Raw genomic sequence first — 21,893 nt, forward strand, 5'->3', positions numbered from 1 at the left:
CATGAAAAACAGATGTGTGGGGGATGGTAATTTCAACATTATAATACTAGTCCCTTGCCAGGCTTATATTAAACTCTTACTGACCTGCACAAAATAAGTACAAAAAGTATTATTCTCTGATCCCCTCACATTGGATAACATGAGTAAAGAGGGAAATGTAAGATTAACATTAACATGGGTATTGTTGCGTGTTGTTAACTTTTTCCAGTATCCTAAATTAGCATGTTAGCGTGTTAGCCTCTCTGTTAACGTACCGTGAATGTACTAATACATATACGATTATAATACAAAATCGCATTTATTTACGTCTGACCCTTTAAAAGGTGGATCCCAAACGGTCCATTGGAGTTGGAGATGACGCAACTCTCTCTTAAAGGGCTCTGGGTGGGGCGTCACCAAAGGCCACGCTGACCTAATGCAGCAGGAGCCCACCTCTTCAACAAGGCCGACAAATGCCACTGAGCTCGCCTCTGAGGTTTATTAAGAAGCCAAGAGATGGCGTTTCCACACAGTCCATTAAGTTTACATACTGAAAAGACTGAAATGCTAAAGTTCTTTCTGTCTTTTTTGGACCAATTTACTGTATGTGCAAATCAGATGTACTGTGCTGCCACTCCAAATCAGCCTTCCAGCCTCAACAGCCAGTGTGACCATTAAAGATCACAACCGCGAGTTAAATGTAATGCGGCTGTAAAAACTCAAAAGAGCAGCTGTAAACACACCTAAATTAATGATTTAACACTCCAGAAGTGTGATCAACAAACATAATCTCCAAAATCTGTGAGTATTTTTCATGAAGGATGGCCATTTGGACCATATTTTAGTGAATTGATCTATTTGTAAATAAGTGAGAGAGTGTTTTTTTCCTTTAATGTCTTTGATTATGCCCAGTCTTCTCCTGTGGGAGGGTTGGGCATCCATTGACGATAAAAAAGTAATTCATGAGCTACAAGTAAAAAGTTACATTCAATACTTTTAATATTTGGTTTGTAGGTGCAAGAAGTAGTAACATGTCAGTTCTGGAGGTCAAAGTGATATACATACATTGGTTCATTTTAACAAATGTCTTCAGTTATTTACAGTTTTCCATGGTAACACACATGCAGATAACAACAGTGCTCCTGTCTTGTTCTCTGGATCGTGAGAGAGACCTAACTAGCACTGCTGCTGCCATCTAGTGGATAAAAAACATACTGAGAGAAATTGGAGAAAATCTGATATTTGGAGATACCACTTATACTGTTAGCTTTTTGATCAATTTAGGTTTCATGACCTTGAAACAGGAAGGTCATCCAGGCACTCCAAAAATGTATAGAACTAGGAAGGACAGAAATAAGCAGGACAATAAAAATATACAAAAAACAAACAAGGAAATGACCTGGAAAAAAAGCTTCATAATCAAGTGTTTAAGAACTCCTTTTTGTTGGCTTCAGTTCTACATGGTGACAAAGACACATCTGTTTCTAGTCCCAGTCCTCCTCAAGCAGGACTGCCGGGACGCACCGACCCAACTCAACAGACATAAAACTGAAGCAACGGGGACACAATTTTTGAATATTAAAGTTCAGCTTTTGATGCGGTTCTATGATTGTATACAATTTAGGAGTCAATTTTCCATAACTAGCATATAATTGGCAAATCCATTTATATTTGTTTAACTCTTTGAAACCTGGAGTAGATTAACTTTTCTCATGCTACTTTCAGATGCCTTTCACAAATATATCTACCTTTGAATACTGAGCAAAAGGTTGTTTTGTTTTTTCAATTACCATAATTTTATTGAGTGATCGTTGATGTCATTATTTGGAACATGTAAGACTGTAATTGTTGTCATATTTGTTTTCATTTGTAAGAATTTAAGTTGCAATTATCTTTTATTTGATGAAATCGCTTATGCTTTTATTTTGAAGAGGTTTTGGGCTGCTCATGCTGCAGCAGACACCTTAGCGGATGTTAACAAGCTAGCAGTGGGCATGAATGTGTGGCCTGCTCCACGATGGACTTGGGGTTCATTTAAAGAAGTTACTTGTTGCAAAGCCTGAAGATCAACCTCCTCTGTAGCATGCAGCCAACGAGGTAATTTTTGTTTGTGTATATATTACTTTTGCAAAACGTTTATCCACATGCTGTGCATGTATCTTCATAATTGAATATATTTTATATTGTGTGTTTAGTTTTCACGGTGAATGATGAACGGCGGATGCCAGTCATTAAACCAGTTAAAGGAAACCACTTGTGTCTGAGTATGCTTCGGGGGAGCTACAAAGACACATCAAAAACAGTAGTTGAAGACATATGAACAACAAACAGAACTTAACAAAAAGAATTAAAAAAAACCCCACATAAACATTCCATCTACAAATTACCTGTTAACAAATGCAAAAGCAACAGGAAGAAGTACGAACTGTTTTTAAATTATTTCCTCTTAATTCAATAATTAGGTTAATATGAATAAATTATCGAAATTCTAATGTTGTCATACATGCACTGGCATACACATATACACACCTATAGGCTACATGCATGTTTACAATTCTGATCATAATGTTAACTACTTTTTACATATGGGTATACATAAACCCTTATTTGGAGTAATTATTGAAATTAGCTGTATTGCCGTAATATACTGATCAGTATGGTTGATTACACTGTGTTTATTGTTCGACTGTAGAATGATGTTGTTGATGTTGGTCTTATGTGTTTTTGGCGAAGTTGTGTTACACTCTAAATCTTTGCACTGTAAATTTACAGTAATTTGCTGGCAGCTGCTTTGCTGGCACAGTACTGTATTTTTATAATATGTAAGATATACAGTGTGTATCCTTTATATAATCATAATTAAAGAATGTTAATAATAATAACCATCATAATAATCATAATAATATTCAATAAAGATCATACAGTATTAGTTCATTTTCAAATATTTATTAACATAAAAACATGTCACCAGTGTAACAGTCAGTCAGTGAGTAGTAGTCATAAAATATCTGAGCCGTTGTTTTTTTTTTATCTTAATGGTGAAAATCTTCATTCATAAACAAATTAATAAATAAATTAACAAAATTTTAACTTTTTTAGACTATTATGAAAAATTATTATTAACTGTTAGCAAAAAAAACTTGATGTGATACAAATATTTTTATTTGCTTGCTTTTGTTTCTGTCTGTTTCCAAGGATTTTTATATTGATATTATGATTAGTTATTATTTTCCGTGCACAATGTTTTACAAGTCAACCAGACCATATAAAAATATTCATAATTTCAGCTGTTTTACTGTCCTGGTGCTCCGCTGTTGCTAAAGTAATTTAATCAGACAGACAGGATAATTAGGATAATTAGTGCCAAAATTAAATACTCGACTAAAATCTCCTATTTTAGTGAGAGAGAGAGAAACAGAGAGAGACAGAGAGAATCGGTCTTACGTGGTGAACTCACGCTCACTGTAATTTATTCAGACAGTTTTAAATTCAGCAAAAACAAAAACAACAAACAACTAATCAACAAAAAAAGTTAACAATGACGTCACATTTGTGTCAATAAAGTTTTGTATTTGTTTTTTAAGCGAAAGAAAAAAGAATTCGGATTCGATCCCTTTGAAGTCAGCGCTTTATGACATCAGAATGACGTCATGTACAGGCTAAATGGAATGTTATGAGTGTAAAGCTGGCAGTGTGCTGCAGGGGATTCCAGGTGGATCAACTTGTGAGCTGTGCAACACTTTTTGCAAAGGGATTTGAGGTACATCTTTTCTTATTTGGTGGCTGTGTCAGAGCTGTTGGTTAATCGTAACTCTGAGACCTGTGGAAAAACAAATTTCAGAAGATAATACTGCAGCATTTTGCATTTTTAAAGCAGCGTGCCTGCAAAACACAAGTGTTTGTTCTTCATACTGTCTTAATTTAGAGAAACGTATAGTAGTGGTTAAGCGCTGCCTAAGACTTCTCTAGACCTAGACTAGGAGAGTAAATTCCACTTGTGTTTGGAAAGTAAACAGCCTATTTGAAACATCTGTGTGCAAAAATGTCATCTTGGAGCACAGATAGTGAACCTGACACGGAACGATTTCCGATAAACAGGCTTGATGAACTCACCAGTAACACCACTTGTTACCTGGTGTTGCAGTTTATCGGTGAAGGATCGTTTGGCAAGGTTGCCGAGTGTGTGGATTTGAAGACGGGTGAGAAAGTGGCCATGAAGATGATCACTGGTGGTATAAATGAACATATTAATTGGGAAGTGGAAGTGTTAGAGCAAGTCAGGGCCTTTGACTCAGCGCAAAATAACTTTGTAAGACTGATTGAATATTTTAAGTTCAAAGGCGTCTCTTGCCTGGCCTTAGAGATGTTGGAGGGAAACCTTTTGGATGAGGTTTATCAGAAGGCCATGCATTTTAAGGAAATCCGCCCTGTGACCCATCAGCTATTTCAAGCGCTGGAAACCCTGAAAGCTGTTGGCATTGTTCACGCGGATTTGAAACCTGACAATGTAATGTTTGTCAACCAGAAAGATCAGCCCTTCAAGGTGAAGCTGATTGATTTTGGTGTAGCTCTTCCAACACGAGCAATGCACCTTTTCTCGCGCATTCAGCCTTACAGTTCAAGGCTCCGGAGGTCTTATTGGGCCTCCCCTTATCCGAAGCTTCTGATATGTGGGGAGTAGGATGCATCATGGCATTCATTTACTTTGGCATTCCCATCTTTCCACAATATGGTTCATATTATATGTTGAGAGAGATGGTGCGTATCCTGGGTCAACCAGAGGACCATCTATTGAATGCTGGCAAGGACACTTGGAAGTACTTCAGCAAGGAGTACGACTCCAGAAGTGGACACACAACACAGTGGAGATGGAGACTGAAGACGCCGCAGGAGTATGAGGAGGCAACAGGTCTCCAGTATAGGGAAGAGACGCCAGAATGGACCCCCTTGGAAAGGAGTTTGGAGTGGGAAGTCTTAAAATCCCTCGTTCATTGGGAGGACATTGAGTTGGAAGATGGCATGGCATTTTTAAGCCTCCTAAAACAGTGTCTCCATTGGGATGCTAAAAAGAGAATCACCCCCAGGGAAGCCCTAAAACACAGTTTTATAACAATGGCTCACCTGGCTAAAAACAACAACAGCTCCTATAGAGATGAGGCCCATAGCCTCATGACTGTTTGCCACCTGGATCCTTTAAATGTTAACATGAGGAGAGAGGATGATATTTTTCCAGGTTTCTTCAGCTTACTCTATAAGATGAAACCTGAGTTGTGCCATGGCTATCTAATGGGACCTTCAGTGACCACAGACCATCATGATGGCGACAGAGAGGAGTCAGCTGCTACATGTAGTGATTATGTGCCAGCTATTGGTGAAATTAATGACGGTGGAGCTCCAGCTGCCGCTGGCTCGACTGATGGAGCTTCAGCTGTCATTTGTTCAACTGATGCAAGTGCTGCTCCCACTGACGATTATTCAGCTGCTGCAACCAACGCTGACCACAGACATGTGAATTGTCTGCCAGTTGTCAGCACCAGCAATGATGATGGTGTTTTCGCTGCGTCTGACTCTAGTGATGGCGCTTCAGTCGCCATTTCTTCAGAAGACAGAACCGCCACAGCCACTAAAGAGGAGTGTGCGCCAATTGTCAGTAACACCGATGATGGCGGAATTTCAGCTCCTTCTTTTTCAGCTGATGGAGCTGCAGCCTCCATTTTTCAAATAATGAAGCTGCAGCTGCCAATACACCTATTGATGTGGACGGTCCCAAAAAAAGAAACAGAATGTGTTTCAGGGTCCTCAAATTCTTCAAAAAAAGGAAGACCAGACTGGAGATTTCCAGTCAAGAAAATTCAGAAGGACCTTCAACCTCTAACCTTCATGGTGGTGGCAGAGACACTGCTGCTCTCGCTAAAGGAGAGTCAGCTGCAGCTACCAGCCATGACAATAAGGATGCCTATTTGGTCAGTACGGCGCAATGATGAGGGAGCTTCAGCTGCTTCATGCTCAGCTGATGGAGCTACAACCTCCACTTCTTCAAATGACGGAGCTGCAGCTGCGTTTGCACTTGCTGATGAGGAAGTTGTGAAAAAGAAAAAGAAGAATGTATTTCAAAGGACCTTCAAATTCTCCCGCAGAGCATTTTCGATCTTTAAACATTGAAATAACTAATACACTAGCAAAGCGGGCATAGTTAGGTGCAGTGATTAGCACTGTTGACTCAGCAAAAAGAGATGGCGTTTAATTAGTCTCAAAACCTGTGTGCACGCAGAATAGCATGAATTGAGTAAAAAGCATCCTCGCCAGAGAGCATTTCTGCTCCATGCACACGTATGAGGTCTGCAAGCACGGGGCCATGACTCCTCGACTGAGCATTCAGCGGTGATGACAGCCTTTACTGTCGTTTGTTTACAGGCTAGTCTAGCCTGTAAACAGTCTAGTCTCCCTACGCGCTCGGTTCTGCTCAAAAGGATGCATTTTGAGAGGCAGGCTTAGTGGCTGACCCTGACTTTGCTCTGGGAGATCTCAGCCACTCTCCCCATCTCTCAAAATGCATCCGGACCTCATTTGCACGTGCATTGAAAAAATGCTCTCTGACTTACATGCTTGTCTGCTCGCGCATACTTTTCTTTGTGTACCCGGTTTTGGGACTAATCAAACGCCATAGTTTTAGACCTTTTTCTGTATGATGTTTGCATGTTTTCTTTGTGCCATTGTTGGGTTTTCTCCGGGTGCTCCGGTTTCCTCCCAGTTTGAAGCATGCATGGTGCATGGTGCATCTTGCATGTTTTTTTTTTTAAAAAAAATCCAAGTCTGAAGCTCCCTCACGAGGACGTTGTTTCCTCTTGCGCATACTATTTTTTGTTTGTACCGGTTTTTGACATTAATTACACACCATACTTTTTGATTTTTTTTCTGTGTGGAGTTTGCATGTTCTCCTTGTGCAATTTTGGGTTTTCTCCGGGTGCTCCGGTTTCCTCCCAGTCTAAAGACATGCATATTTGGTTGATTAATTTAAAAAAAGAAAAATATATAAATAAATCTAATCTGGACTTAATGTGACCTTTCTGTTTTCCTTATTAAGCAATATGTTAACTGTGTGCAACTTTGTTGCAATAATTATGAGAAATACAGATTTAAATTTATGGTGATTCTATGTTTCAGCACCTTTTCCAGGTCATTTCCTTATTTTCTTAAACTTTCTATTTCTTTTTTTCCCCACACAAATTTTCAAGTAATTTCCTTGTACTTTTTATTATTTTTTCATTTTTTTGGGACATTTCTTGTATCACTGCTTATTATCTTTTTCCCACATTTTTGAAATTATAGCTATAATTATCGTAATTACAGATGTAAATTTATGTGAGTTATATTTTTAAGCACCTTTTCCAGGTCTGATTTCCTGATATTTCTTCTTAACTTTCTTTTTCTTTTTTTCCCCACACCAGGTAATTTCTTATGTTTTTTTTCTTGTGCTTTTTACTAATTTATGTTAAAGATAGTTATATTTTTAAGCAACTTGTTCAGGTAATTTCCTAATTTTTAAACTTTCTATTTCTTTTTGTTTTCTTTATCTTTTTTCCACACTTTTTCAGGTAATTTTCCTGTACTTTTTTACTAATTTAGCTAATTTTTTGGCTAATTTCTTCTGTCATTGTTTATTCCCTTCACCCCTTTTTTTTGTAAATTATAGCCATAATTATCATAATTACAGATTTAAATATATGTTAGTTATATTTTGCAGCACATTTATCATGTCATTTCCTTATGTTTCTTCTTAACTTTCTTCTTCTTTTTGTTTTTGTTTTTCTTTTTCCTACATGTATTTTCAGGTAATTTTCTTTTACTTTTTGCAAATTTTTGGGTCATTTCTTCCGTCATTGCTTAATGCCTTCTTCCCATGTTTTTGAAATTATAGCCATAATTATCGTAACTACAGATGTCAATTTATGTTTAAGATAGTTATATTTTTTAGCACCTTGTCCAGGTCATTTGTTATTTTTTAAACTTTATATTTACTTTTGTTATCTTTTTCTTTCTTTTTTCCCCACACTAATCATTAGGTAATTTTCTTGTGCTTTTTACTCATTTATGATAAATATAGTTATGTTTTTAAGCACCTTTTCCAGGTAATTCAACTCAGTCAACTTTTTTCTTTTTTCCACACTTTTTTTAGGTAATTTTCTTGTACTTTAAATTTTGTTAATTATATTCTTAAGCACATTTTCTAGGTCATTTCCTTGGTTTTTGTTTTTGTTTTCTTTTTCCACAGTATTTTTCAGGTGATTTTCTTGTACTTTTTACTAATTTTGCTAACTTTTGGGGATATCTTCTTTCATCGCTCATTGCCTGCTTCCCATGTTTTTGAAAGAAATCAAAGCAAATAAGCTTCAGCTGACATATTGCATCTGCACAGTTAGCCAAGTGGAAATATAAGAGTGTGTTTTACCCAACTGGCAGACCTCTTTTAGTACATAAAATACATAATGTCAACCCTAATGTCCTAAAATCCTAGACATGTCTTTAAATATTAGAAATATCTTAAAATCCTAAAAAAAAGTCCCAATGTCCGAGAGATGTCGTAAAATTTTAGAAATGTCCTAAAATCCTTGAAACCTTCCAAAATCATAGAAATGTCCTCAGATCTTCGAAAATATATATGGGGCCCCTGGCCTCCTGTCATTTTGCAAAAGCAGGCCCCCAAGCAAAGCAAGTTCAATATCCCTGCTGTAAAGTGATTGAGTTATTCCAGAAAATATCAATAGGGCACCTAGAGTCATGCATTGCTGCTACATTGTGAATAATAAGCTGCAAACTTGCCAGAAGAAAAAGAAAAAAAAGAGATAAGTATATAAGAGGCAGGCGGTTCTTGGTGACATCAGCAGCACCACACCCTTATTGGATTATAAATGTAGCATGGTTGCCTCCACAGAGTGCTTCTGCAAACTCAGTGGGACTCTGTGGCTGAGGAGAGAGGGCCGGTTACTGCTGCAATGATCATGGCACCAGGAGCAAAGAGGGTGAGTGAGTGAATAAGATGTCTCTTAAGTTAATGTGCACCACAGAGATATTATACCAATATGTTTTTAGTTTTGTCAGAAATTTAATTGCATGTGTGCATTTTTGTGCAAACAGAGGTGTCTTGCATACTGCTTACATCAAGATAATGCCATGTAACAAACTTCTCTGTGCTTCATGCACACTTGAATGTCACACAGGGGATTTTGGAGAGTTGGAGGCTTCGTGTTTTCTATTTTTTGGGTCATTTCTTGTATCACTGCTTCTTGTCTTTTTCCCAGGTTTTTGAAATTATAGTTATAATTATCATAATTACAGATGTAAATTTATGTTATATTTTTAAGCACCTTTTCCAGGTCATTTCCTGATATTTCTTCCCAACTTTCTTTTTCTTTTTTCCCCACACCAGGTAATTTCTTATGCTTTTTTCTTGTGCTTTTTACTAATTTATGTTAAAGATAGTTATACTTTTAAGCAACTTGTTCAGGTAATTTCCTTATTTTTAAACTTTCTATTTCTTTTTGTTTTCTTTGTCTTTTTTCCACACTTTTTCCACGTAATTTTTCTGTGCTTTTTACTAATTTAGCTAATGTTTTGGCTAATTTCTTCTGTCATTGTTTATTCCCTCCCCTCCATTTTTTGTAAATTATAGCCATAATTATCATAATTACAGATTTAAATATATGTTAGTTATATTTTGCAGCACATTTATCATGTCATTTCCTTATGTTTCTTCTTAACTTTCTTCTTCTTCTTTTTGTTTTTCTTTTTCTTTTTCCTACACGTATTTTCAGGTAATTTTCTTTTACTTTTTGCAAATTTTTGGGTCATTTCTTCTGTCATTGCTTAATGCCTTCTTCCCATGTTTTTGAAATTATAGCCATAATTATCATAACTACAGATGTCAATTTATGTTAAAGATAGTTATATTTTTCAGCACCTTGTCCAGGTCATTTGTTAATTTTTAAACTTTATATTTACGTTTGTTATCTTTTTCTTTCTTTTTTCCCCACACTAATCATTAGGTCATTTTCTTGTGCTTTTTACTCATTTATGATAAAGATAGTTATGTTTTTAAGCACCTTTTCCAGGTAATTCAACTCAGTCAACTTTTTTTCTTTTTTCCACACTTTTTTTTAGGTAATTTTCTTGTACTTTAAATTTTTTTTAGTTATATTCTTAAGCACCTTTTCTAGGTAATTTCCTTGGTTTTTGTTTTTGTTTTCTTTTTCCCTTTTTCCACAGTATTTTCCAGGTGATTTTCTTGTACTTTTTACTAATTTTGCTAACTTTTGGGGATATCTTCTTTCATCGCTCATTGCCTGCTTCCCATGTTTTTGAAAGAAATCAAGGCAAATAAGCTTCAGCTGACATATTGCATCTGCACAGTTAGCCAAGTGGAAATATAAGAGTGTGTTTTACCCAACTGGCAGACCTCTTTTAGTACATAAAATACATAATGTCAACCCTAATGTCCTAAAATCCTAGACATGTCTTTAAATATTAGAAATATCTTAAAATCCTAAAAAAGTCCCAAAGTCCGAGAGATGTCATAAAATTTTAGAAATGTCCTAAAATCCTTGAAACCTTCCAAAATCATAGAAATGTCCTCAGATCTTCCAAAAGATATATGGGGCCCCTGGCCTCCTGTCATTTTGCAAAAGCAGGCCCCCAAGCAAAGCAAGTTCAATATCCTTGCTGTAAAGTGATTGAGTTATTCCAGAAAATATCAATAGGGCACCTAGAGTCATGCATTGCTGCTACATTGTGAATATTAGGCTGCAAACTTGCTAGAAGAAAAAGAAAAAAAAGAGATAAGTATATAAGACGCAGGTGGTTCTTGGTGACATCAGCAGCACCACACCCTTATTGGATTATAAATGTAGCATGGTTGCCTCCACAGAGTGCTTCTGCAAACTCAGTGGGACTCTGTGGCTGAGGAGAGAGGGCCGGTTACTGCTGCAATGATCATGGCACCAGGAGCAAAGAGGGTGAGTGAGTGAATAAGATGTCTCTTAAGTTAATGTGCACCACAGAGATATTATACCAATATGTTTTTAGTTTTGTCAGAAATTTAATTGCATGTGTGCATTTTTGTGCAAACAGAGGTGTCTTGCATACTGCTTACGTCAAGATAATGCCATGTAACAAACTTCTCTGTGCTTCATGCACACTTGAATGTCACACAGGGGATTTTGGAGAGTCTGGATGCAGGAGAGATGGTTATTGGGGACGGAGGCTTTGTCTTCGCCCTTGAGAAGAGAGGTTATGCCAAAGCGGGACCGTGGACACCTGAGGCTGCAGCCGAGTACCCTGAAGCAGGTATTACATCATTATTTTCATGTCTCTGTGCATGCATGTGTTTCCCAACTTGAAAGTCAAGGTCTAAGAGACATCTTGTTCCCTCAGTGCACCAGCTGTGTCACAGCAGCTGCGCATGAAGCCTCTTGTTCCAACTACCTGCAGCAGGGCCGCTCACAGACCTTGATGGTGCATCCACACTATACCGTCTGCCCTGCCCCACTGGTCGCTTTTATCCATCCATAACCATTGAAATCCATTGGATTTTATGAAATAAAGTTTTTTTTCAATGTAAGGTCAAACATGAATATTTGATGATTATTTTAACTTGAGAGCTTCCTTTTTAAATAAAGAAAAACAGTACAATAGGACAACTTCTAATTGTAATTTTATGTCATATAATGTGCAGAATAATGTCATTTTACTTGGTTTATCAAATGTGTTCAATTATTGCTGAAATATGGGCCCTTATTGGCAGCTTAACCCTTTAAAACCTCACATCACATAGATGCAAGGTTTTCCAAAAACAGTGCACATGAGGAAAGAGGAGGGAGAAGGAAGGAGACTTACTCCATGCCACACAAGTTTATTCAAATCTTAAACTTGTGTGGCATGTAAGTCTGCAGACGTTACCTTTTTACCTCAGGAAGGTTATGAGGAACAGGAATGATAAAGAAAAAGTCTAACCAGGTGAGGAGAAAATGAATTCCATATCTTGGAACCTAAGTATGTCTTATTCAGTTGGGATAAAGTGGTTCGTGATTTGGGGACAAAACTGGAGTGCTTTTCAGGGTGGAGTAATCATGAAATTGATTGTTAGTGATAAAGAGATTATGAAAGAAGGGGGAAAGCATTTTATTGACAAGCCATGCTCAAAAGCTGTTAATTTGATCAATATTTAGTTCTTAGTTAGTTAGACTTCTTGGACCAGAGAAGGCAATGATTCTCACCGCTCATGTTTTCAACTGGAAAATAGGTTGCAGTTTAGTTTGGTGAGTTATGGCCCAGGTTGATAATGACAATTATACATATAGTATTTCACTCGTTTTTTCCCCAAAACGTTTTTCCCTAGCTTTTGTGAAATGATTTTGTTAATCTTTTAATTTCTTGCAAATTGAGGGACATTTCTTGCCAAGCTGCTCATATCCTTTTTTCCATGTTTTTGACATAAATTTCACCAAGTTGCTCAGAGTTCTCAGTTTGAAATATTAGTGAAAGGCGTCAAACAGCAGCATAAGAAAAGTGATGTCACTCCACCAATGCTTACTTAATTTATTAATAATTATTAAATGTTGTTTACAGCGTCTGCAGTAATTGAAAGCCAGTTGCATTCATTGTGTCCTCTGACGTTCAGGGGCAGCAAATAAACGAAGCAGCTTGTGACCTGACCAGGGAGGTGGCCGATGAGGGTGATGCTCTGGTTGCAGGAGGAGCTTACCTCAGCTGCAAGAGCGAGACTGAAGTCAAAGCCCTCTTAAGGTAAACAGACGGACGTCTTTGTCCAGAAAAATGTGGACTTCTTGATTGCGGAGGTATGTGGTGAACAGTAAAAATGCATTCGCTCATGTTTATCAAACAGTTTGTAATTCAGGTTTTCTGTCACAAATTCCAAGTCTCCATCATCAGGTTTAAGAGTCACTAAAGACTTAATGCAGCTGTTCACAGGCAGAGATCCTCATTAACAAACTGAACTTTTACATTTTAAAATCAGCATTCTGTCCCTTTTAAAATCCAAAGAACGACCCTCTATTGCTGAAACCCCACAGGAAACTGAGGTACAATCTTTCCGAGGATATGGTGACCTTGATGAAAATTTTTTTTTTTTTTTTTTTTAAAAACCTTGCCACTTATGATGATGAGCAGTGATAACGTTTTGTGACTCCTCTCTGTAGGAGCTCAGATCGTGGGTGTATACTGCCACTTTGACCCAGAGACCTGTGTGAAGACTGCAAAGATGATGAAGGAGGGAGCCGGGCTGAAGGCTCACTACATGACCCAGCCGATGGCTTACCGCACTCCTGAGTGTGGCAGCGGCCATAATATCACCGCACTGCCCGAGTTCCCTTTCAGTAAGTATTCACCGGTGATATTCATCACCGGCCCATGGGCTGAATTAACAAAAGAAATGAAGTGAATCACACTGGGAATTGTTTTTGTACTTTAAGGATACATAATGTGCTAGAGTCCATAAACAGCATCAAATTAGAGATTGTTTATCAAAAATGGCAGTGGAGGATCTCCTGCAACCTCGACAGAGGTCCTAGCTATGTCCCTTCTTTTCTGAAATCCTTGAAAAGGACCTTAAGAAATGTCCTAAAATCCTAGAAGTATCCTAAAATCCTAAAAAAAAAAATTAGAATCCAAGAAATGTCCTAAAATCCTAGAAATGTCCTACAATTCTGGAAACTACCTAAAATCTTAAAAACATCCTTAAATCCTAGAAAATGTCCTAAAGTTGTCTTAAAATTCTTGTAACTACATCCAAGAAATGTCCCAAAATCCTAAAGGCATCCTAAAGTCCTAAAACATTCTTAAATCCTAGAAATGTCCTACAATCCAAATATATATTAAAATCCTCGATATGTCCTAAAATTCTTGTAACTACCTGAACAAAAAACAAATTTAAATCCTAGAAACATCCTAAAATCTAAGAAATATTCTTAAATTCTAGAAATGTCCTAAAATCCTAGAAACATCAGAAAATCTGAGAAATGTCCTAAAATCCTAGAAATGTCCTTAAGTCCTAGAAACGTCCCTGGCCTGGCCTTCAACACTGTTAAATGGAAGACACTGATGTTCAGCTGTGTGTTCTGCGACAGGTCTGGAGCCGAGGATCCTGACCAGATGGGACATGCAGAAATACGCCCGTGAAGCGTGCGATGCGGTATCCGTTACGCCGGAGGCTGCTGCGGATTTGAACCCTATCACACCCGCGCCCTGGCTGAGGAGCTGGCATGTGAGAGGGGTTTCCTGCCCCCTGGCTCTGAGAAACATGGCATGTGGGGCAGTGGTCTGGAGATGCACACCAAGCCTTGGATCAGAGCGAGGTACAGGTTTCTTTTTTTCTCACGTTTTCTCTCAAAAAGCCTCGCCCAGCCGTCCTCTCTGCTCATCCATGTCCGCACCCGCTGGGGTGGGGCTAGTGCACTAGAATAAACAGAGTACTGACAACGGAAGTTCAAAATGCTCGGGTGACACATGGAGGCTTCAAATAGTTCCCGGAAGTTGCTGGCGCCCCATTTAAAACAACGGTTAAGAGAAAGGAAATTCCGGTTTTTAGGTAATTAGTGGTCAATCAATGCATCAATTTACAATATTTATGTAACACAACGTATGTAGTAGTATGAAGCGCGCATGTAGCAACAATATCATTATGTGCTGTGTGTGAAGTTATTAGATATATGAGGATTAGTGTTAACAGATTTAACAGGTTTACTAGTCTTGGTGACAGTTAAGGTCCCTGTTACCTGGGTTACAGAGCATTTTGCAGTCATTTTCTTGCTTTAAATGATTTAATCCCAACCTTAAATTCATTGATACTATAATAATTTAAGTTATTGAATCACTAATGTAATTTTTATGACTTTTAGAAAGGGAGACCAACAGGTGACTATCAATGACTGACAGCTGACAGCACGAAGGGTCAATGGCCTAGCAGCAGCACCAGCATAAATATATATGTAGATTTGATCTTTTTAACATGCATAAATCTAATAGACTCAAAAATATCAATAGCATGTATAGCAGTTTGTCTCTGCCCTTTCTATTGTATTTTCCGCTCATGTAGTCTCCATCATGGTTTGCTGTGCTGCGTGGGGGTGCCCAAATCGATCAGAGAAAGGTGCACGTATGTACGATTTCCCAGCTGACAAAGAAAGGAGAAAAACATGGATGATAAAAGTCAGCAACAGCAATCTCAATGTAACAAGTGATTACAACAACAGAAAAATATGTGAGGTAATACACCAAAATTACATTTGTACTTTTTCCACAAACAAAGACCACAACATTTGGTAGCTTAGAATTTGATTTATTAAAAATAAGGAGGAAAGGAGGTTGCTGTTTCAGAGCAGGAAGTCTCCAGGCTCCAGAGTCCTCCTGAAGTTCTTGTGTTGAAAGAGAAGTAGAAAAATTAGTAGACAAACCCACATAAGCATCCATGAGGAACTGCCTTGAAATTGGTGAGATCTTTTCCCCCATGAAAATTCATGACTTGTAAATGCTTAACATACAAATTTAGTTTTTTCTGTTGTCTTTTTGATTTATAATGAGTTTATGTTTTCCCAGTAAGTGTTAATTGTTCCCCAAGAACTTGTGCGTTTAACCACTAAGGGATATGTATGTAGATAGAAAAAATTAAAATTTTGTGTGTGGAAAGTAAACTCAAGTCCCTATGCAGGCACATTTTGAGGCAGACCAGTTTGTCAGGATCAAAAAGGGCAAGTCTAGGCTGCGGACAGATGCAATTCCAACCATCTTTGTGCATCGCCTTGTGGTCAAAAAGAGACGGGCCCCCTTAACACGGTGCACCACTCCACCTGTAAATATTGAGGCAATAGCTTCTGATCACAGTCACAGTGTTCACAGTGGTGCAGGTATAAGTCTGAACTGTTAATAATTAAAGTCATAGTTTTTTTTTCAAGCAACTTTTATTTAAAAACTAATTCTGTCATATCTTCTACTAAGGTCAGTTTCAAAGAGGGGTATGGTAAAATGAAGAAAGGGAGGACATGGCTAGTGATGCGAGACAGAGAACCAACGCCATCCTGTGAGTCAGCAGCCAGTCAGTTAACCAGTGAGTCAGCAGCCAGTCAGCTAACCAGTGAACCACCAAAAAGTCAGTTTCCCAGTGAGCCAGCAATCAGTCAGTCAGATCTATTAAAAAAATTAAAGAGACAAGAAAAAATCAGCAAAAAAGCAAAGGCAGAACTAAGAAAATTAAGGAAGGATGTAACTGTCTGAAAGACATTTATTACTGAAATCTTTTTGAAATTTTACATTTTCTGTCATAATTTCATTAATGTTTCAATTCATGGTTATTAAAAATTGATTAAAATGTAAGAAATGGGTTGTTAAAAAGATAGCTTTAATTTAAAAATGATTTAAAAATATACCACCTTTTAAAAATATTGTTTGGTTGAAAGGGATGTATTGTTCTTTATGTAATTAATGTATTTGATATGGAGTGATAGGTCACATGACCAGAGTTCAGGGGTTGCACGTGTGGCATTATGGGTTGAAGCGCCAACATGGCTACAGAGCAGAGTGCTAACATGGTTGCTGAGGAAGTACATACGGCCCCAAAATATTAATATTCTATGTGGTTCAAGAGGCGCACACGTTTTCACGGTGTCTGAGGTGTCTGAGGTGTCTGCGGATGATGAAAGAAGGAATAAAACTCAAAAAGACATCTGTACGATGCGTGGCCATTATTCATTGAACTAGTGTAGTTACAAAGGAAAATACAGTTCTCAAAAAGGCCATTGAAATTAGGGACAAAAAAATAAAGAAAACCTTTTCCAAAGATCAAATTAAGGCACTGGGGAGACTAACCACAAAAGGGATGAAATGGAGCAACGACACAATTAAAAAGGCATTAAAAATCCACTTTGCTGCGGACCAACTGGCTACAAAACTCTGCAGGAATTGCAGATTCCCCTGTCAGGAATATGAACCCTGCAAAGAAGGATGCAGTGTATCAAATTTGAACCTGGTGTGTTAACAGAGGTTTTTCTGCCCTAAATGTTTTCAGTAAGGCAACAAGTGCTGGACTGAAATACAAGGTGCAACGAGAAAAACGCCCTCTGTCATACATGACCACAGCATGGCTCCTGGAGCAGATTGATCACTGGTTTGATCTGATGTCATCTCGCCATCCCATTACAGCCTTGAGCAGGACAACAATGGAGTAGTACCAGAAGGCTGTCACCCTCCTCCAGGACATAGTTTATCTCTTCTGTGTGATGAAGATTGGGAAAAAGGGAGGTTGGAAGCCTATACAAACAGGGGTGACAATGGCGACATCAATATTAGCCATACAGGAGGAGATGCTGTCACAAGGACGCAGGTTTGTGTTGACAGCTAGGTTCACACAAGACTGCCTTGAAAACACATTCAGCCATGTGCGGTCAAAAAATCCTGTCCCAACTCCAGTGAAATTTAATCATGCGCTAAGGATCATATCGATGGGGCAGTTCCTCACAACCATCAGGTCAGGGAGCTACCAGGAAGGTGATGGTACCTTTTTGGCAGACTTCCTTTACACAGTGGAGCCAAATGTCCCTCCATCAGTCAGAGTGGAACAGCTGATGGCGGTGAAGAGAGAAACACCTGACCTCTCTAAAGCTGAGAAATGCATTCTCTTTCACCTTGCGGGCTACATCATCCACAAACTCATCAGGTTTGCCAGCATCTGTGAGAACTGCAAAACTGCAACTGAGCACAATGACGACAGTCCATCCATCCATCAATCCATTTTCTCCACTTATCCGGAGTCGGGTCGCGGGGGCAGCAGCCCAAGCAGGGAAGCCCAGACTTCCCCCTCCCCGGCCACTTTGTCCAGCTCTTCCTGGGGGATCCCAAGATGTTCCCAGGCCAGCTGAGAGACATAGTCTCTCCAGCGTGTCCTGGGTCTTCCCCGGGGTCTTCTACCGGTGGGACGTGCCCTGAACAACTCACCAGGGAGGCTCTTCTCAACGCGGAGGAGCAGCGGCTCTACTCCGAGCTCCTCCCGGATGACCGAGCTTCTCACCCTATCTCTTGTCACCCTAATGACGACAGTCCTGCTGGAGAAAACAGAATCCTGGTAAACCTGGAAGAGTTTAAGGCAGGTGCTCTTTGTCATCCCTCCCGGGAAGCCTTTGATTTCATCCACAACATTGAGAAACTATTTAGGACCAGGACTGCTTCCTCCCTCATGAAGCTTCCCAACACAGTGGATTTCTTGGAGAAGGAGGCTCAGGGACTCTCCAAGCAATCTTCCATTATGCTGTGGAGTAAAAGAAAATAATATTAGAAGATTCATTCGGCTGCAGTTAAGAATTGAAGCAAAACAAATAAGAAATGACAGAAAAAAACAACACTTGTAAGATGGACATCTTGGAAGCAAGAGCCAATCCAAAAAGGTAAAGAGGGACAACAGTAGCCAATCACCCAGCAACCCCCACACAGCTCCAAAGGTGCTACCCAACCCATTCATTTTTGCAATGGAAACATTTGGAATAACCATTTCCCCTACAAGTGCTCCAGCACCCAGCCAGCATCACCTCTCCTCCACCGTCCAGCACCAAACTAACCTCACTGTTGCTCCTCCCGTTAGCAGCTAGCCAACATCGCTGCTCCTCCATCTACAAGCACCTAGCAAACATCACTTCTTCTACACGTACCAGCAACCAGCCAACGTACTGCACCCAGCCAAAATCACTGCTCCCCCACCTACCAGCACCCTGCCAACAACAGTGCTCCTTCACCTCTCTAAAACCGTCGCTCCTCTCCACTCCTGACCTGTAACACAGTCGCTCCTCTCCACTGCTGACCTGTAACACCTACTTTGCTCATCCTGCAGGATTCTTGACAAGAAGCAGCATCATTGCAGTATGCTTTCTTCAATTGATTACTGATATATTACATATTTAATGTGATTACAAATATAATCAGTAGAAAATGCAGTATAATACATATTAAGTATGATTATTCCTAATTTAGCCTAGTATTTTTCATTTTTAAATATACTAATCTTGTGTTTTAAATCACACACAGGTGCTTCATCTTCTTCTTACTTTTGTCATCAATGCAAAATCAGCTGAGCTGTAACAGCAGGGGCAGGTATAGTCCACAGAATCACATAAAAGCATTCATCGTTATGTTTACACACAGCTAAGTTTTTTTTAATGCACTATAAATACAAATCGATAGCAATATATAACAAAAAGTCATCTCCCATAATAATATGTGATGATAACTTTATTAAACCAGCTCAAAAACTAGCTCATATCAATTGAATGTTATATCTAAATACCGCCCTATTCGCACAGGATTCAGCATTACGTTGTCTGTGATTTTAATCCCGTGCAAAACAGCAATGTCCCTCATTTGTATTTGTGCCGCCCTCCCTCGGTGGTTAGAAATGGGGCCCGTTCTTTATTTATCAGTGGAAACGGGGTGCTGCAACACAGGAAAGGCATTAAAAAATGTAAGCAGCGAGGAAGAACTTGTTTTATAAAACTGGCTTTGGTAATAGATATACAACTTGAAAAGGAGGTATTTTATATATCACTTAAATTAAGAGCCTCACCCCAGGCACCCCCTCCCCGGATAAATAAAGCACAGCCCCAAAACACCCTGAGTAATATACTGCTGTGGACAAGGCCTCACCAAAACATACTTAAGTCCATTTAGCCACTTTAGATTTAATATTAGTTTTAGAGTACACTTAAATTTGATATTTTCTCCTATAAACCTTACAAACTAGCCCTGTTTAATTCCGCCTTTTTTATGATTTAGAAAAAAAATGCATTTAAATGTAAAAGTTGTCAGTAAATTCATGGCATCGATCACACTGTCCAGATGCGCCGCATGCAAAACAGATGTGTGGGGGATGGTAATTTCAACATTATAATACTAGTCCCTTGCCAGGCTAATATTAAACTCCTACCGACCCGCACAAAATAAGTACAAAAAGTATTATTCTCTGATCCCCTCACATTGGATAACATGAGTAAAGAGGGAAATGTAAGATTAACATTAACATGGGTATTTGTTGCCTGTTGTTAACTTTTTCCAGTATCCTAAATTAGCATGTTAGCCTGTTAGCCTCTCTGTTAACGTACTGTGAATGTACTAATACATATACGATTATAATACAAAATCGGATTTATTTACGTCTGACCCTTTAAAAGGTGGATCCCAATCGGCTCTACGGCATTAACTCCATTGTGCAGCAAGTGCCAGATGGCTACTTCCGGGAACTATTGAGGCTCTCCATGATCCGCCATCTTTGACAAAAAAACAGTCCATTGGAGTTGGAGATGACGCGACTCTCTCTTAAAGGGCTCTGGGTGGGGCGTCACCAAAGGCCACGCTGACCTAATGCAGCAGGAGCCCACCTCTTCAACAAGGCCGACAAATGCCACTGAGCTCGCCTCTGAGGTTTATTAAGAAGCCAAGAGATGGCGTTTCCACACAGTCCATTAAGTTTACATACTGAAAAGATTGAAATGCTAAAGTTCTTTCTGTCTTTTTTTGGACCAATTTACTGTATGTGCAAATCAGATGTACTGTGCTGCCACTCCAAATCAGCTTTCCAGCCTCAACAGCCAGTGTGACTGTTAAAGATCACAACCGTGAGTTAAATGTAATGCGGCTGTAAAAACTCAAAAGAGCAGCTGTAAACACACCTAAATTAATGATTTAACACTCCAAAAGTGTGATCAACAAACATAACGTGTTATTTTCGTTGTACATTAAAAAGGGCAACAATGCATCTTGTGTGTGCGGTTTGTTTGGGAGTTTTTGTCTTAGTCTGTTAGATCTCCAAAATCTGTCTCAGTATTTTTCATGAAGGACGGCCATTTTGACCATATTTTAGTGAATTGATCTATTTGTAAATAAGTGAGAGTGTTTTTTTCCTTTAATGTCTTTGATTATGCCCAGTCTTCTCCTGTGGGAGGGTTGGGGTGCAACCAATGATGTTTTTCTTAGCTGCAGTTGTCATAATTCTAAGAAATGGGAGTTTTTAAATGACTTTACAACCTCTTCATCCATTGACGATAAAAAAGTAATTCATGAGCTACAAGTAAAAAGTTACATTCAATACTTTTAATATTTGGTTTGTAGGTGCAAGAAGGAGTAGTAACATGTCAGTTCTGGAGGTCAAAGTGATATACATACATTGGTTCATTTTAACAAATGTCTTCAGTTATTTACAGTTTTCCATGGTAACACACATGCGGATAACAACAGTGCTCCTGTCTTGTTCTCTGGATCGTGAGAGAGACCTAACTAGCACTGCTGCTGCCATCTAGTGGATAAAAAACATACTGAGAGAAATTGGAGAAAATCTAATATTTGGAGATACCACTTATACTGTTAGCTTTTTGATCAGTTAAGGTTTCATGACCTTGAAACAGGAAGGTCATCCAGGCACTCCAAAAATGTATAGAACTAGGAAGGACAGAAATAAGCAGGACAATAAAAATATACAAAAACCAAACAAGGAAATGACCTGGAAATAAAGCTTCATAATCAAGTGTTTAAGAACTCCTTTTTGTTGGCTTCAGTCCTACATGGTGACAAAGACACATCTGTTTCTAGTCCCAGTCCTCCTCAAGCAGGACTGCCGGGACGCACCGACCCAACTCAACAGACATAAAACTGAAGCAACGGGGACACAATTTTTGAATATTAAAGTTCAGCTTTTGATGCGATTCTATGATTGTATGCAATTTAGGAGTCAAATTTCCATAACTAGCATATGATTGGCAAATCCATTTATATTTGTTTAACTCTTTGAAACCTGGAGTAGATTAACTTTTCTCAAGCTACTTTCAGATGCCTTTCACAAATATATCGACCTTTGAATACTGAGCATATTGGTG

At 38.7% G+C, this 21,893-nt stretch overlaps 1 protein-coding gene, 1 long non-coding RNA gene and 1 pseudogene across 3 annotated transcripts in view; all 3 read left to right on the forward strand.

The window, feature by feature from the left end:
• On the forward strand, positions 1-13,363 carry LOC148186144 (uncharacterized). 2 transcript variants are annotated; one of them, XR_015775247.1, is made up of 6 exons: positions 1-2,076; positions 8,912-8,999; positions 10,901-10,988; positions 11,187-11,319; positions 12,653-12,777; positions 13,191-13,363. It is a non-coding gene; the product is annotated as an uncharacterized LOC148186144 (long non-coding RNA). The 2 variants fall into 2 exon arrangements; XR_015775248.1 differs by lacking the exon at positions 1-2,076 and having other exon boundaries at positions 8,703-8,999.
• LOC148186145 (uncharacterized) lies at positions 4,022-6,141 on the forward strand (annotated as a pseudogene).
• LOC148186146 (betaine--homocysteine S-methyltransferase 1-like) overlaps positions 13,253-21,893 on the forward strand; it is an 18,101-nt gene continuing 9,460 nt past the window's right edge. The window contains exons 1-2 of the mRNA XM_088071451.1: positions 13,253-13,367; positions 14,201-14,345. Of these exons, the coding sequence (XP_087927577.1) occupies positions 13,253-13,367; positions 14,201-14,345 (260 nt within the window). The remainder of the gene's footprint in view (positions 13,368-14,200; positions 14,346-21,893) is intronic.

This window comes from Plectropomus leopardus, chromosome 20, assembly GCF_026936395.1.
Source record: "Plectropomus leopardus strain MGB_pleo_1.0 chromosome 20, ASM2693639v1, whole genome shotgun sequence".
Classification (NCBI taxonomy): domain Eukaryota; kingdom Metazoa; phylum Chordata; class Actinopteri; order Perciformes; family Serranidae; genus Plectropomus; species Plectropomus leopardus.